Here is a 17,521-nt window from a genome sequence, read left to right on the forward strand (position 1 = left end):
ACCATGCCTGGCTAATTGCTCAAATATATTTTTTTGTAGAGACACAGTCTCACTATGTTGCCCAAGCTGGCTTTGAACTCCTGGCCTCAAGCAATACTCCTGCCTTGGCTTCCCAAATTGTTGGTATTACAGGCATGAGCCACTGTGACCAGACACAAATTCCTTTTATGTGGGTGCTTGGTAACACTTGCTAGGCTATTCCAAGATGTGAACAAAATTTAGCCCTGGGGGAGGAGAAGGGGGTGTACAATTCTAGAGAAAGTTGTAAATAAAATAAGAACCTTGTTCCAATGAACATCTACTCACTGAATGTGAGTGGTGTGATGCCCAGTTTCTCATTGCACAGCCCCATCCTCTTTTTTTCTCCTTGCCATGTGTGCATATGGAATTATTTTCATTACCTTAAAAGGTTGTTGTCCTTGGAAGACTGGATAATGAGTAGGCAGTATGTGCAAATATGTGCAACCATATAACACTTTGGGTATCTTTTATTATTTTGCTTGTTCAATACACTTCATATTTTTGTGTCTTTTCTTTTACCTGGACTATAAGTTCTGTACAGGTGGTGTCTTCAATAGTTTTATGAGCCTAGTGCATTGTATGGCAATAATACATATTCAAAAATAGTTTTGGTTATATTTATAACAAAATGTGACTGACTTTTTGGTTGTCATTCAGTGCTATAATAATCTGTCTTAAACCTTAAGATGTTGTTTTGCTGTACAGACTTTGAAGTACCAATGGAAATGAAACGCATGTAGAGGAAGAGTAATAGATGGGAAATTTCCACTGATATTAACCAGTGGTTTTCAAACTTAGTGTTCATAAGAAGAACACTCCCTGGAGAGTATGTTAACATTTATGGTTATTGAGCCTAAGCGATTTTGGTTCAGCAGGCCTGGAGGTATCCAGGAATCTGAATTTTTAAACAAGCATTCCTGAAAATCATGGGGCACACTTTAGCAAACGGCGCATTAAAAGGTATGCTATTTTTCTTAATTAAAAATGCCATTTTCGTTTCTTTCAATTTTTTAATTTTTGAAAAAAATGACTGAATGTCCTTTATGTGCAAGAAATGCAAAGATAAGTCACACATGGTTTTTATTATGTAATACGGAAAAAAAGTCTTAACAGTAATAATAAAGGGCATGAAAGGATACCAGCCTTATAAGAAGTTCAGATATAGCACTGGAGTGTTTTGGGAAAAAGTGCCGATTGCTGAATAGTGGATATCCTGGAAATCTTCAAAGACAAAGTAAATATGGACATCTGGAGATGATATAAAAGGAAATTTCAGGAAAAGGTAACAATATTAGCAAAAACGCTGAGGTGGAAAGAGCAGGTTGTGGAGAATGTGAGCATTCCTGTGATGGCACTAGGGGGCAACTGGAATGAGATGTGTAGCTTGGGCCAGAGCTGGAAACTGTGCAGACATATCTTTTTTTCTTTGAGATGGAGTTTCATTCTTACTGCCCAGGTTGGAGTGCAATGGTGTGATCTCAGCTCACTGCAACCTCTGCCTCCCAGGTTCAAGGATTCTCCTGCCTCAGCCTCCCAAGTAGCTGCGATTACAAGTATGCGCCACCACACCTGGCTCATTTTTTGTATTTTTAGTAGAGACAGGTTTTCACCATGTGGGCCAGGCTGGTCTTGAACTCCTGGCCTCAAGTGATCCGCCTGCCTCAGCCTCCCAAAGTACTGGGATTACAGGCATGAGCCGCTGCACCCTGCCATGTGCAGACATATCTTTAGTTGGGTGAGACTCCCAAGAGAAGGTGTAAAGACAGAGGAAAAGAAAACTCAAATATCAATGCCATGTAACTTACTTAAGGCTTATAGTGGAGAATTCAGTGAGATCATGTTTGGATAGTAAACATTTTTTGTTAATTACATATGATTTCAGTGAGTACTGTCATACTAATATGTAAATTTATTTCTATCTGCTCCGTGATATTAACTTCTGTGATTTGCGATGAACAGAATAAAACTCTTGAATGGGAAGAGAAAGACCAATATTAGAGCTATTAAAACGAAAATCAAAGCACTATCCACTTAAAGTATTTCTAAAATATAATTCCATATAATTGATCAGATATTTATACTCATTACTGTCCATGTCACTTATATAATATAGTAAATACACAGTATACTGACATGGACAGTAATAAATATAAATAAAGTGTAAGTGACATAGACAGTAATAAATATAAATAAGGTAAATTCTAGAAAATCACAAAAATATGTAGTATTTCCCTTTCCCATACAAACCAAACCAACCAAACCAGACCAAGCCTAAAACTCCTAAGGGTTAAATAATTTCACTAAAGAAAACAAAAGCAAGGTAAGCTGAAGTCATGGGAAATAATAGACACAGAGCAAGAGGCTGAAAAGCTACCATAGACGAAGCAAAGGTTTTCCAGATGTGGAATTCTTTCTACACATTAGTGCTGTTATTTTGCCTCACTCAGGTTCTACCGGGAAACAGACAAACAAATAATGCCATGGTTTCTTTTTTTTTTTCTATCTTCTGTCTGTAATCTAATTAAACCAACTTTGCTGAAATTTTACATTTTGTTTTCTTCAGGAAAATGTCTTGATATTTGTGACCTGCAGTTTTTTGGTCTTTTTTGTTTTTTTGTTTTTTAAGCTGGCTTTCATTATAAATGGGAATGCTGTTGGAATACCTGAAGGTATTTGTATGCGTGTTGGAGTATCTCCTTTTGGAAAGACATTTTGAATGTGTCTCCACCCCACGGACCTCTTGTCCACATCATAGAAAGGCCAGGCCGCTCCCTACATGTGGGGATGAGTGGTCACTGCTCTGTTTATGTTCTACTGTCGTGGACCATCTGGGAGAATGGCTCCTGATTGGCTGTGGAACGATGAGTACCAACTCAGAGTCAAGGTCACAAGTTAGACCCAGGTCACTCTTTTTTAAGGCCCCAAGTTTTGGTGTTCAAAAACATTACAAAATAAAGTTTTCTGGATATAATAAGCCAGCTCTTCACTTTGCTAAAGTCATAAAATAAGAAGGCGTTAATGTCCCCCTTTGGGTAACCTGGCTGATCTTTGCTTTGCATAGATGGACGCTATTGTGTTCATCATTGCAGCTGGGATGCAGCCATCAGAGGCCTTAGAAATAATAATTAAAAAAAAAAAAATGCATGTGCTCCGCACGCCCTACATACAAGTATATTTTTTTAAATCGAAAAATGCTAAATGATAGAATTCAGGTTAAGTCTAACAGAATTCTGACATTTTCTTCTCTTAAGAGTCTTTATTTAAAAAAATGCATCAATTGTGTCACTCATTTTTTTTTGTTTTTATATTCCTTTTTAAATAAACAAATGTTTATTTAAACATGAGGGGATGTGAATATAGTCTGTTGAAAATATAAAATTGTTAAGGGCAGCAGCACGTGACCCAAACAAATTTTATTGCAAATTAAAAACCAAATTGCAGGCCAGTCATGGTGTCTTATACCTGTAATCTCAGCACTTTGAGAGGCTGAGGTGGGAGGATCTGTCTTGGAGCCAGGAGTTTGAGAGCAGCCTGGGCAACATGGTGAGATCCTGTCTCTACATTAAAAAACATTTTTTTAAAAATTAGTCGGTCATGGTGGTGCATGCCTGTATTCCCACTGACTGGGGAGGCTGAGGCAGGAAGATTGCTTACGCCCAGGAGTTCCAGGCTGCAGTGAGGCGCGATGGCACCACCGCATTCCAGCTTGAGCAACAGAGCGTGAACCTGTCTCTAAAACAATAAATTAATTAAAAATAAACAAATAGCCAAATGGCCTGTTCAGGATAAATTAAGTGATTTTAAAAAGGAGATAATTTATGTAGTCAAGGGGAGAAAGAAAATCCATGAATCTTAAAACTGTAAGCTACGATGGCACTGATTTATATGACTGAGGCTGAAAGAGACGGGGTGAAAGATGTTTTCTGAGCTCCAACGGAATTATGAAATAATATAGTTCTGTAGCCAAAAAGGGCAATATTGTGAAAAATTCTAATTTTATTGAGCATTCAGGATATGCCTAGTTCTAGCAAGGATTTGTGGAGTAAAACAAATGCTGTACTATTAATATTTTAGTGTCATACCGAATAGTTTCACTATGCGGAAAACCCCCTGTGCTCTGCCCATTCATTTCTCTGTCTCCGCAAACCACTGACCGCCAATGATCTTTTGACTGTTTCCTTGGTTTGCCTTTACCAGAATATCATACAGTTTGAATTTTACTTTCTGGTTACTTTTGCTGTGAACTTAAAATTGCTCTAAAAATAAAGCCTAATTATTAATGAAATAAGCATCTTTTAGGTGCACCGTACTGTGCTACATGATGTTTTAAAAGATGGTTACAAGCTCTTGGAAAGCATTGCTGAGATAAATGGAACACTCAGAGGACAAGGACAGTCCATCAATGATCAAGTACAAAAATGCGCACATCAGACTCCATGTGCCATAGTTATCTCATTTCAGAAAGTATGAAATTAATGTGAGCAGGAGTTATCATAGAAGACTTCACCTTCTCTGGGAAGCCAGGACACAAATGAGTCATTGGGGGATGGTGTAGATAATTTCTGGAAGGGAAACAGGAGGAGCAAAGGTCAAGTTATGCAGAAGCAACTTCAGGAGAAAAGTGAGGTTGTTACCATGGTTACAGCAGACGGTGCGTGCTAGAAGAGGATGGAAAATAAGGGTGGAAAGGAAGGGTAAGGCCGGATTATGGAAAAAATTTATTCAACAGCCTGAGAAGTCTTGGCATTTAACCACTACATATAGCATAGCGGCTAAGAGCATGCACTGTTGTCTGCATTGCTGGCTTTGAATCCTGATTTGGCCACAGTGTGACTTTCGATATATTAGGAAGCCTCTCTGAGTCTCAGGTTCTTCACCTGTATCATGTAGATAACAATAGCACCTACCTCATAGGGTCGCTAGGGGATTAACTGAGTTCACGTCTATAAAGTGCTTGGAAAAGTGCAGGCACAGAGTAAATTCTTGTTATTATTATCAGTTCAGTCATTCATTCCACAAACTTCAACCAAAACATCTGTTAAGAGGCTGGCATTCCCGAGGTGCAGGGAAGATGTCTTTTAGGAAATCACAGCTCAGTGGGGAAAATATTTAGATAAATATGTTCAAGAGGATCACAGATTTAAAGAGAAAGGGGAAATTTTAAAAAGTGATGAACTGTACTGTTATTGTCCCCATTTGTCTATTTCCTTAAATCCATAGAAAAGAACTGATTTAACATTTATATTAACAAGAAGTTTATAACATTAGCAGGTGTGAGTCACAGAAATGTGTTTGGGAAATTTTAAAAACAAATATAATACCCTACTTATGTGTGCATCAGCACTCTTTAGTGAGTATTTTAGTTAAGTAGAACTTTAAGAACTCTGTGAGAACTTTACCTCATTACAGTAGTCAGGACAAAATAGTTTCTTAAATTCATGATCCACACTTCTCCTGAATTAAATTAGATTTCTGCACAGCCTGCAGACAAGAAGATTGGCACCAACCTTATATTGGGCACTGGTGAATTTGTTATGGTTGTTAGTAACTCTTTAAGGGTTCCTACTTTGATAAAACACATCTAAAAAGTTATGTCTTAATTCTATAATAGAAATGTCTATGGAATCCATTGAAAGAGATATTGAACTTGCCTACAGAAAACAAATCAAAGTGCTTCAAGCCAATGGAGGGTCAATACGAGAAGTATAGTCATGCCAGCAGAATTGTAAGTCATTTTATACTTAGTGAGGTCAAAGTAATACCTTGTTACATGTAACTTTCCAAAGTAAACGTACCTCTCCAAAGAAACTAGGATCAATCAGTTTTCTTGTGGGTACATATTTGCGTATATATTCACATTATTAATAAAATTAAACTGCAAACTGTGCACTGGAAACTCAATAGAGGTAAAAATTTGAAGACATCTAAGAGATGAACAGGTAAGTTTTTTTTTTTTTTTGGAGATGAAGTCTCATTCTGTTGCCCAGGCTGGAGTGCAGTAGGGCGATCTTGGCTCACTGCACCCTCTGCCACCTCCCAGGTTCGAGCAATTCTCGTGCCTCAGCCTCCTGAGTAGCTGGAATCATAGGTGTGCACCATCACGCCCAGCTAATTTTTGTATATTTAGTAGAGATGGAGTTTCACCATGTTGGCCAGGCTGGTCTCGAACTCTTGACCTCAAGTGATTCGCTCACCTTGGCCTCCCAACGTGCTGGGATTACAGGCCTGAGCCACTGCGCCCGGCCTACGTTTTTAAAATAAGGGAAATGTGGTGGTAATAGAAAAGTTGGAAAAACCAGGAGTAGCAAGCTTCAGAGTCTCAGGGCAGATTAAATTTCAGACAGGGCGCCTTTGAAACTTGAGAATTTCAGATAAAATATCCATGTCTGTGTAGCCCCTGGAAAATCTTGGAATACACTTAAGGGTGTGTTTGTCTAGGTTTGAGACTGTTGCTTTATAGGACTTCTCAGTCGTGAACCACCATGCCCAGCCAGATTTTGAAGTAAATGGAAGATCCTTAGTTGCTTTCTTGGTAAAACAGATACAAAAGGGCCCTTTCATAAATTATCTTTCTTCAGAGAAGATTGAAAATGACAAATTATTTTTTCTACTGATAAAGGTCAATGGCAATTAAAGCACTGAAATGCAAAGCTCTCTTACTGGCCCATACTGGCAGTTCATAGCCACCTCTTCATGCGCTGACAGCCATTCTTTCCAAGAAATAATGGGAGGAGTAAAATGTGCATCAGACATTTTGGAAGGAGAAATTAAAAGTTCGTCAAATATTGTGAAAAGTCCTGGACGTGGATAGACCTGAGATTAGCTGAATGCTTGTATGAGTTGTTTCATCTGCCAAATAAACAGATTGATTCAAAACTATTTCTTGAGCACCTCCTCTGTGCAAGATATCACATTGAACGTGGGGTGACAAAAAATGAAATGGGAGGTTTCTGCCTTCAAGGAGCTCTTAGCCTGATGTAGCATAAAATTCATGAACAGAAATACATCATAGAAAACATGAAATGCCATAATAAATATACCAACGAAGTACCACTTTCAGCTGCAGAGACCTGGGAAGACCACTTCAAATGTGGGAGGAAACATTTGAATCAGAACATATTAAAAGAGAAATTATCATCTACCTGTGTTGCTTAAAATATAATTGAGAGGAAAAGAAAATATGTTCTATTGGTTCTGGTAATACAGTAGATTTGTCTCACCCAATTAGCAACAGCAAAAATACCAACAGAAAATGAAGAAATATTTGGAAAAGTATCGGTATTTTAAAAATCCTATGAGTTCAAGATCTTTGGCACTGAAGAATAGATTACTTATATTTTTCACAAATTCCTTGATACCTGAAAGCTAATGTGTTTTCTTTCCACAGCCCAGTCAACCACAGCCAACTTTTCATGGATTAGTTTACATTAAGTTTTAGAAACACTGAGAAGTTATGTGTGAGCATACCCTACATTCTTTCCTCATAAAGAAGCAGGCAAGCAGAGACCTTCATACATTAAAAAAAAAACAAAAAAAAAAAAAAAACAAAAAAAAAAAAACAAGCAAGTATTTATAAGCCATTAGTGTAAAAATAATGAAATTCACTTTCTGAGAGTGAAAGAGAATACAGAATTTGGAGTGTTGGTCAAGGCCCAGGCTGACCAGATAAAGACAATTTTCACATCTTGCTAAACCCTATAAAACAGCTGAGGGGCTTTGCTGTTACAAGAAGAGCTTCCTTTAGAATAGAAAGATAAGACTCAAAATTTGGCTTTGGGAGTATCGTGCAAATAGAGCAAAACATTTGCTGATTTTTACAATAATACCAGGCATTGGGAGTACTGAACTGAAGGAAATAAATAAAATTATGTTCTTAAGGTGTTCACAGCCTAGTGGGAGAGACAGCAATAAAACCAATCGGATCCATACTAAAATGAAGACACAAAGTAGAGCAGAGTCTTTCCAAAGAGAAGTCTGAAATAGAGCAGTCCTGTTTTAATTTTTTCAGCGAATCTCTTTGGATTTGTAGATCTGGGAACATGGCGCAGAGTGGATATGTCACATTAATCGTTCTCTGGATCCAAGCAATGATGATCAGACTGAAAAAAGGGAAGTGTCTTTCCATTTTAGTTCTTTTTGTTGTTGTTGTTGTTGTTCATTTGCATATCCTTTCTCAGGGATGAAAAGCAGCCAAGAAAATTAATACCAAAATGCATCAAGTCTAGGCTTTGTTATTTAGTATGTTTATAAGGAGCTTGGAATAAAATTATGAAAATTCTGATTTTTCCCTTACACATTTGTCACAAAGAAGTGTTTGATTTCTATTTTCTGTCTTATGACCACAACACAAAGTTTGGAGAGACCGTGACTCTGGTATGTGCTTCTGAAAGCTATCTTTCACAAGAATTTCAGGCTATAGTTATTCATTATCTTGATTTTGAACATTTTATGGCCAACCAAACAACCTCCAGGCAGGAGAATAAACATTCTGAGAAAAATGACCAAGGAAAGCAACCAAAGTCAGGCTCTAAGTCATCTTTTTCAATGGACCCCTTTACACATTCATGTGGCACAGATCCCCAAACAGTACCATTAATTCATGACCTGGCTGACATATTTGGCCGTTGTGTTGAGTAGTAGGAGTAATGGAGAAGGTTAAATAAAAAACGTTAGAATCATATTAATTCTAAGTCAGTAAGATTGTAGCCAGAGCATTTTTATAATTACAATTTCTTGATTAACACATATTTTACAGAATGTCTATATTTTAATAGCTATTTTAATTGCAGGACACACACAGACAATATTCTTAACCTAGAAAAGTTCGTGATCTAAAGAAGACACACAGCTAAGCAAGATAATAAAACTGTAACAGAAAAGACGTAGCTTTTTAGGAGCACAGAATAAGCTCTAAGATTAGCTCTGCCTGGGAAATAAGTCTTTAAGGAAGTGATATTATTGTTGGATCTAATGAAGCAAGTAGGATTTTCAAGACGGGGGATAAAAACAACTTATTAGGTACTATGCTCACTACTTGAGTGACAGGGAAAGCTGGACCCCAAACCTCTGCATCAAACAATATACCCATGCAACAAATCTGCACTTGTACCCCCTGAATGAAAAACAAGTTGAAACTATTTTTTCTAAAGCCATTTTTGGCTAATGATAATGCTTTGTTTTGCATGGGCTGCCATATAGCCTGACAAAATTTGTGAAGTGTTCTTTGATTTAATTTTACAATGACAGATTTCATGTGACTCCATATTAATAGTTCGCAAATACGCTCAAAGTGACATTTTAGTGACTAAAATGCAGTGTTACTTTTCCAAGACAGAGCACATTCTAAGTCTCTAATGAAACTATTTTCATTTACTTTGAAAAAGAAAAAAGAAAAAAAAGATGTGGATGGGCGTGGTGGCTCACACTTGTAATCCCAGCACTTTGGGAGGGCATGGTGGATCACCTGAGGCTGGGATGTCTGACACCAGCCAGGCCAACATAGTGGAAACCGCCCTACTAAAACAATGTTCCAAACAAATAAATAAATAAACAAAATAGAATTAGCCATGTGTGGTGGTGGACGCCTGTAATCCCAGTTACTTGGGACGCTGAGGCAGGAGAGTCACTTGAATCCAGTAGGTGGAGGTTGTAGTGAGTTGAGACTGTGTCATTGCACTCCAGCCTGGGCAACAAGAGCAAAAACTCGTTTCAAAAAAAAAAAAGGCCTCATCTTTTTTTCCTGGATAAGCCGTCTTTCACTCTCTCTCTCTCTTTCTCCACCTATCATCAGGTGCCAGTTACATGCCACAGATCTAGGCAGAACACGAAAGTAGAGAGGTAGAAGGGGTGCTATGATAGTTACAGTTTGAGCAACCAACACACAAAATGAAGAAAGAGAAAAAATGAAAAAATATTGGAGGTATATCAGTGAGGCTCCTTGTGGGAAACAAATGCACATTAAGTACATTGAAGGGAGTTTAATAACGGGACCATTTATAAGGGGAAACCACAGGGCCAGAGGAGAGAATGGCTGTCAGAATTTGGAAGCTTAGTGCAAATGGCAGCCTAAGTAAGAGAAGCCAACAGCGACTCCCAGAAGCTGGAGAAGACACTGTGGCCATTCCTCAGAGATTTTGAACGAGAAATACCATTTGACTCAGCAATCCCCTTACTGGGTATGTATCCAAAGGAGTATAAATCATTCTATTATAAAGATACATGCACACATATGTTAATTGCGGCACTAGTCACAATAGCAAAGACACGGAATCAACCCAAATGCCCATCAATGACAGACTGGATAAAGAAAATGCAGTACATATACACGATGGAATACTATGCAGCCAAAAAAAGGAAGGAGATCATGTTCTTTGCAGGGACATGGATGAAGCTGAAAGCCATTATCTTCAGCAAACTAAAGCAGGATCAGAAAACTAAACACTGCATGTTCTTACTTATAAGTGGGAGCTGAACGATGAGAACACATGGACACAGGGAGGGAACAACACTCACTGGGGCCTTTTGGGGGAGTGTGGTGGGGGAAGAGCACTAGGGAAAAGAGTTAATGCATGCTGGGCTTAATACCTAGGTGATGGGTTGAGAGATGCAGCAAAACACCATGACACACGTTTACCTATGTAACAAATTTGCACATCCTGCACAAGTACCACAGAACGTAATAAAATAAAACTAAATTAAATTTAAAAACAAACTTTCCAACCTCATTGTCCCACCATCCCCCTCCCCCAGTCTCCTGCTACAGCTTCTCATCCTCCTCATGGCTGAATGGGGAAGACAGAAAGCAGGGAAGTCCTTTGATTTAGTTCACATCGGTTGGCCTCCCAGGGCACAGAGGCAGGGAGAAGTAGGGCAGAGGGTGGATCTGAAGGGCAACACAGACATGTGTCCGGTCCAATGAATGATACTGCAGCTGAATAACAAATGGCTATGTATGGACGGGTCACTCCTGAATGGACAAATGATCAGCCATGACAGTTTAATTTTACTCTACGGCTAATAAAGAGACAGATAAAATGTTGTTGGCACAGGAACTGACACGATCAGGTTATATATTTTCAAAGATAACTCTGGTGACAGTGCAGATAATAGACTGGTGTAATGAGAGGTTCAGTCAGGGAAACCAGTTCTGGATGCTTTTGTGAAAGTCCAGCGGAAAGTGAAGCCCTGCATGAAAGCAGTGGCCAGAGGGATGGACAAGGGTGACGAGAGGGCAGTGCTGACACATCGTGTGCAGAAGGTGGAGGAGCCTGGGAGCGGCAGGAGAACCCAGGCGCCTAGCTGGCTTGCTGGGTAGATAGGATCTGATGACCTCAGGGACTGTGGATACAGGAGGATAATGGAGTCACAGGAAAATGGGACACAGCATGAACATTTCTCTGAAACTAATCTTTTTTTGAAAATCAAATTTTATCTGTTTCCGAGAGACAATTTCAGTCTAATAGACCAAAAAAATCTCTAAAGGGAGGTTAAAATGTGATCAACTCTGTCTATACTGTGACAACCTTTGAATTAACTCATTCAGAAGACTCATGGAGAAAGTGATCTCTTTCTTCTTCCACATGGAGAGCTGCTCAGCTGTTAGTACCACGAGGAAGCATTTTAGGACTTGTGGAACACACAAGGACATCAGTGATGCAGCCAGTGTCTATTCGTCCTGTAGGCACCAACTAATTATCATGAAAAACAGCTACCATTTTTTAGGACTTAGTTTGTACCAAGCCTTGTTGCCTTACATCAACAACATGGCAGATTCTTGATTTGTGTTCTGGAAATGAGGGAGATGAGGAAGTTAAGTGACTTGCTCAAGGCCATACAGATAGGAAGCAGATGTGCTGGAGGATATTCCAACAGGACTGATACACTCTTTAGAGCAGGCGTCCCCAACCTCCAGGCCCTGGACCAGTACCGGTCTGTGATCTATTAGGAACCGGGCTACACAGCAGGAGATGGACGGTGCGCAAGCGAACATTACGGTCTGAGCTCTGCCTTCTGTGAGATCAGCAGCAGCATTAGATTCTCATAGAAGCATGAACCCTGTTGTGAACTGCACATGTGAGGGATCTAGGCTGTGCGCTCCTTATGATGATCTGAGGTCTGAGGTGGAAGAATTTCATCCTGAAACCATCCCCCACTGCACTCCGTGGAAAAATTGTTTTCTGCGAAACTGGTTCCTGGTGCCAAAAAAGGTTGAAGCATACAAACTCTAGCGACACGATCGAAGTTATATGAAAATGATATTTATTGGATTTGTGTGATTAGTTCTGATTATTTTAAAAAAAAGTTGGTTGGATTCTGTCTCAGATCCTGAGAAGGCACATTCTCACCCAGAGTTTCCTGAAGACAATATTTTGATTTGATTCCTTGCTTGGGAAGCTTTTTGAATAAGCAGGATTAAGAAATTCTCAATTGAGAAGAGGAGAAGGAGGGATGCTGGCCTGATGGGATATCCTCCAACTAGAGTTTGAGTTCCTATGGGGCAGAGACCATCCTTATTCATAACTGCTTTCTCAATAGAACCTAATAGAATGCCTAGAACATGTTGCTGTTCAGTAAGTATTTGTGAAATGACTGAATCCATAAAAGGCTGTTTCAAACTTGCCTCCCTTTGAAGATTTTTGTCATCACAGGGCAGGAGACAAACAGCAGAAATGATCCCACTGAGCTGTATTATCATAGAAACATGGATCAGAATAGAAGACAGTTACTTACAGCACACACAGAGCAATCACACAACTGCAATTCAAGGATGATTAATGGAATGTGCCCAAATGATTTAATTTAGAGCTTCACAAAGCCTAGTAGAGTTGGTTCCAGTTAGCTTGGATGAGAGGTCACACAGATTAAAAATAGACTTTCTTAATAAAGAACAATAGGCTACATTCATTTAGAAAGATACAAAAAAAAAAAAAAAAAAAAAAAAAAGACAGGCCTTAGGGGTGGGTATGAAGCTTAATCCTATTTAAGAGTTCAATTAACCCCGAGAAGATTGAGTGGGTCTCCTGCCTTCATGGCCATTCCTCTGTCTAGTGGAAGCTTACAAACAGAGATTCATAAAGACATGAAAGAAGCAAGATTTATATTTGTATATAGTACACTCAAAATATTTTTAATGTTTCAAATAATAAAGTTTAGAAATAGAATTATATTGCTTAGACTGTTATGGTACTTAAAACTTTTGAAATAAATCACATTCTCTTTTGAGTTGTCATATTTGTTACTATGATTCATAAAATATTCAAACATGAGCATTGGTCTTGACAGGTAAATTGAGTGCCTTGAAAAAAGATCCTTTCTTTCTTATACTTAAATATCAAACAAAATTACATTTTCTCCTAAATATATCAGCATATCCTCCAGAAATCTAAATAAAAATTCATTCTGGAGTAAATTCCAGTCATTCTAATATTTTCATAAAGAGCAGAAGTCAGGTTTTGCTCAAATCAGTCCATCCTGAGTTGCTAAGTGTCTGAGATGGGGCATTGAGGTGCCTGGGGCCTGTAGAGGTCATATATGTTATCTTATAGAACCTCTGAAAATTTAATCTCTTGATTCTTTTATGTGTGCCTCAGCCATATAGAAATGACTCAAAAAGATTATGTAAGGAGGGACAATTAATTTCATTAAAAAAAATGTTCTTAAGGCGGAAAATTTCCAGGATTATGATAAAAAGTAGTGGTTACATTATATTTATGTTCTCTAGTTCTTTGTTTTAAAAATATTTTCAGGCCTGATGCGGTGGCTCATGTCTCTAATCTCAGCACTTTGGGAGGCCGAGGCGGGCAGATCACCAGAGAGCTCAGGAGTTTAAGAGCAGCCTGGCCAACATGGCGAAACCCCGTCTCTACTAAAAATACGAAAATTAGCCGGGCGTGATGGCGCAGGCATGTAATCCCGACTACTCAGGAGGCTGAGACAGGAGAATGACTTGAAACCGGGAAGCGGAGGTTGCAGTCAGCCAAGATCTCACCACTGTGCTCCAGCCTGGGGCAACAGAGTGAGACTCTATCTCAAATAATAATAATAATAATAATGCTAATAAAAATAAAAATAAAAATATTTTCAAAATATTTGAGAAGCTTGACAGAATGAAGAGCTTCTCCCTGTCAAACTGAAGCCATTTAACTGGAAGAGGAGAAAGAGAACTCTCTGCCTTCCTCTCTCCTCTAGCCATGGCATTTCCATTCCTTCTTTCCCCCGCAGACCAGCCAACAACTGACATCCTCATTTTCTTCTTGGGGTGTGAGAAATCTTGCTGACATTGTGGAATAGGATGACAACTTTGTTCTGTTATACACTTTGTTTAAATTGCAGTGAATCATGGGGACAGCTATTTAAGATATTGGAGATTTAACACTTTAAATCCATTCAATATGTGGTAAATATATTGGTGAAAAAATAATTGCGGTTTGGCCATTCAAAGTAATGGCCAAAGCCGCAATTATTTTCAATGGCCAAAACCACAATTACTTTTGCACCAACCTGATATTAATCCTTATGGTATTAGGACATTGTTATGTTGCGTGATTTTTTTCTTGAGCTGACATGTGATGCCAGTTCAATATTTTCCCTTTATTCTGAAGAGATACTTTTCAACATTATCGAAGTGAAGAAATGAGATACAGCCTAAACATGAGACAAAAGTTTAGCTCACAGAAGGACACAAGCTAGGAAAATTCTGTGTAAAAACTACCTAGCAGCAAAAATAAGATCACTGACATAGACGGCAAACACCCCCGCCAGACCAACTCTAATGCTTTAGTGTAAAGGCACTTGAAATTTTAATATTTTCTCTAACATGATACTATAAACTTTTAATATAGCTCTTAAAAATCACAAATGTCTACAAACTGAGTGATGCACTTCAAGTTAGACAATATACCTTTAATCTGTTTTGGTTTTTATTACACAGAACACATAAGACAGCATGATTTTTTAAAAGCACATAGATCTACCAATCCAAGTCTAATTTTTCATATTTTCATTTCTCATCAGTCCTTGTCCATTTCCCATAATACTGTTAAATAATTATAGTTAGAAAAACACTCTAATTTTTTCTTCAATACAATTATTCACATTGCTTCATCACTGTAATTTTGATAGTAGAGCATCAGCTTTAAGCATCAATTACATCTTTTTCTATGGCTACTAAGTAATGAAGATTAAAAATAAATCTTGGTAATTATTAACAACTAATTTCCAAATTCATTCCCCAGAACGTTGATCAACATCTAATTCTTTTACTTAAGAAAACAATTGTGGTGGTAGTTACAAAGAAGACCCCAAGAAACACATATCTTATTGTAACACAATGTCGTTATGTCAGAAAACCACATATATTTTTCTTATATATTGAGCAAAACAAATTTCTTTTACAGATTTTAAACAACATTTTCCCAGATATTCATGAGATGTATACATTTTATATATTTAATAAAATGCCTATTTTAAGGTGAAATTTATTCTAAAATAGATTGGTGAGAAAACACAACCAAAATGTCAACTTACCAGCCTTTTCCCTCTCTGAAATACCTGGAATAGCCTGAAAAAAAAAGACACAAAAAGTGTGGTATTATTAGGAAGAAACATCAAAAAGCATCATTAGAAATAAAATGAAGTATAATTAATGAAGCAAAAATGAAATAGAGCCTGCCAATAGAAAAATTAGCATTTTGGAACTATCAGTAAAATCACTAGATCTGTCTTTGATAACTGTAAATCATCTTCTAATTATTCTCTTCTCTGAAGACAGACTCAAACGAATGTATATTCATATTATCTTTAACACTGGCAAAGGGCTGGGCGTCGTGGCTCACACCTGTAATCCAGAACTTTGGGAGGAAGAGGCAGGCAGATCGTTGAGCCCAGGAGTTTGAGACCAGCCACGACAACATGGTGAAACCCCATCTCTACAAAAAATACACAGATTGGCTGGGTATGGTGGCATGCACCTACAGTCCCTGGTACTTGGAAGGCTGAGGTAGGAGAATCACCTGAGCCTAGGGAGATCAAAGCTGCAGTGAGCTGTGATCGTGCTACAGGCTCCAGCCTGGGCAACAGAGTCAGACCCCATCTCAAACAAACAAACAAACAAACAACAACATTGGCAATAAATGAATCTAAAAACACTTTGAATTGGGGTAGAGCTTTCGTAGTTAAATTTTCTGGTCCTATTTTTAGGAGACAGAAGCAAATTGGTTAGTTTCTGGGCATTTCAAATCTCTTCCCTGTTGCTTATTTTCTCTGTGCACTAAAGTGAGCTATCTTACCTCTCAAGGCTCAGGTTTCTTCTTTATTAATCACATCTAGATCATCACATCTACTTCACAGGATTGCTGAAAGAACTAAAGGAAGCAGCCTCTATAAAGCATAGCAGATCTTCAGGGAAAAGCCACTCTTACTATCTATTAAAATGGGCCTTGGTCCAGTGGGTTAGTTGACTGATGTGAAAGATTTAGAAGCTCAATCCCCAGCATTTATCACTATCATTATTTAAAAACATAGGGCTCAGAATGAGATCTTTCCAAGAACTTAAAGCTTAACTGTCTAGTTCTACTGTTTGTGGATACCCCTAAACAAATGAAGCACGTTGACTTTCTGGTTCTCATTCATCTCAGTTACTCATGTATAAAATATAGTTGAGGATGTATTAACTGACCCACTGGGATTTGATGCCTTCTACCCCATAACCACTGACCACAGGATAGATCCAATGGTGATATTTCTTCATTTCTTCAGGGACAACATCCTCAGAGTTGACGTAAGAAAAGCACACTCAAATGGGTATTTGTGTGTGTGTGTGTGTGTGTGTGTGTGAGAGAGAGAGAGAGAGAGGGAGAGAGACCCAAGTATACCTCTGTTGTGGATCAGCCCAAGAAAATAGCATCAATCTTCATTTCTAGAAATAGCATATATCAAGACGTCTATATCCTTGTGAAATATTGATTACTGCTGAGATCTTCACCTTTGGGATTTAGGGGATTTGGTGATTGATGCAATTATTCAACTAAGGTAAAGATTTCCTTATGGATAAAAAGTAGAGGCTGGGTGTGGTGGCTCACGCCTGTAATCCCAGCAATTTGGGAGGCCAAGGCAGGTGGATCACCTGAGGTCAGGAGTTCAAAACCAGCCTGACTAACATGGTGAAACCCCGCCTCTACTAAAAATACAAAAATTAGCCAGGCATAGTGGCAGGTGCCTGTAATCCCAGCTACTCAGTAGGCTGAGGCAGGAGAATCTGTTGAACTCACTGCAGAGGTTGCAGTGAGCCGAGACCGCACACCATGTGAGACTGTCAAAAAAAAAAAAAAAACAAACAAAAAAAAACGAGAGATACGGGGGTTGCTTTGGCAATATTATTTTACACTGAAAGCATATTTTGACTCAATCTCAATCTACGTTTAGTTGTTCAGCACTGTTCTCTGGGTGACTCCACATGCTCCCAAAGATGCAGATGTATGGATTAAATGGCAGCTTGGGGGAT

General features: G+C 38.5%; 1 protein-coding gene across 1 annotated transcript in view; it reads right to left on the minus strand.

Annotated features, from left to right (window-relative positions):
• Positions 1 to 17,521, minus strand: part of DLC1 (DLC1 Rho GTPase activating protein) — a 424,170-nt gene that overhangs the window by 203,901 nt on the left and 202,748 nt on the right. Inside the window, 1 exon segment of the mRNA XM_031669361.1 lies at positions 15,547 to 15,580. Within this exon segment, the coding sequence (XP_031525221.1) occupies positions 15,547 to 15,580 (34 nt within the window).

This window comes from Papio anubis, chromosome 8 (assembly GCF_008728515.1).
Source record: "Papio anubis isolate 15944 chromosome 8, Panubis1.0, whole genome shotgun sequence".
NCBI lineage: Eukaryota > Metazoa > Chordata > Mammalia > Primates > Cercopithecidae > Papio > Papio anubis.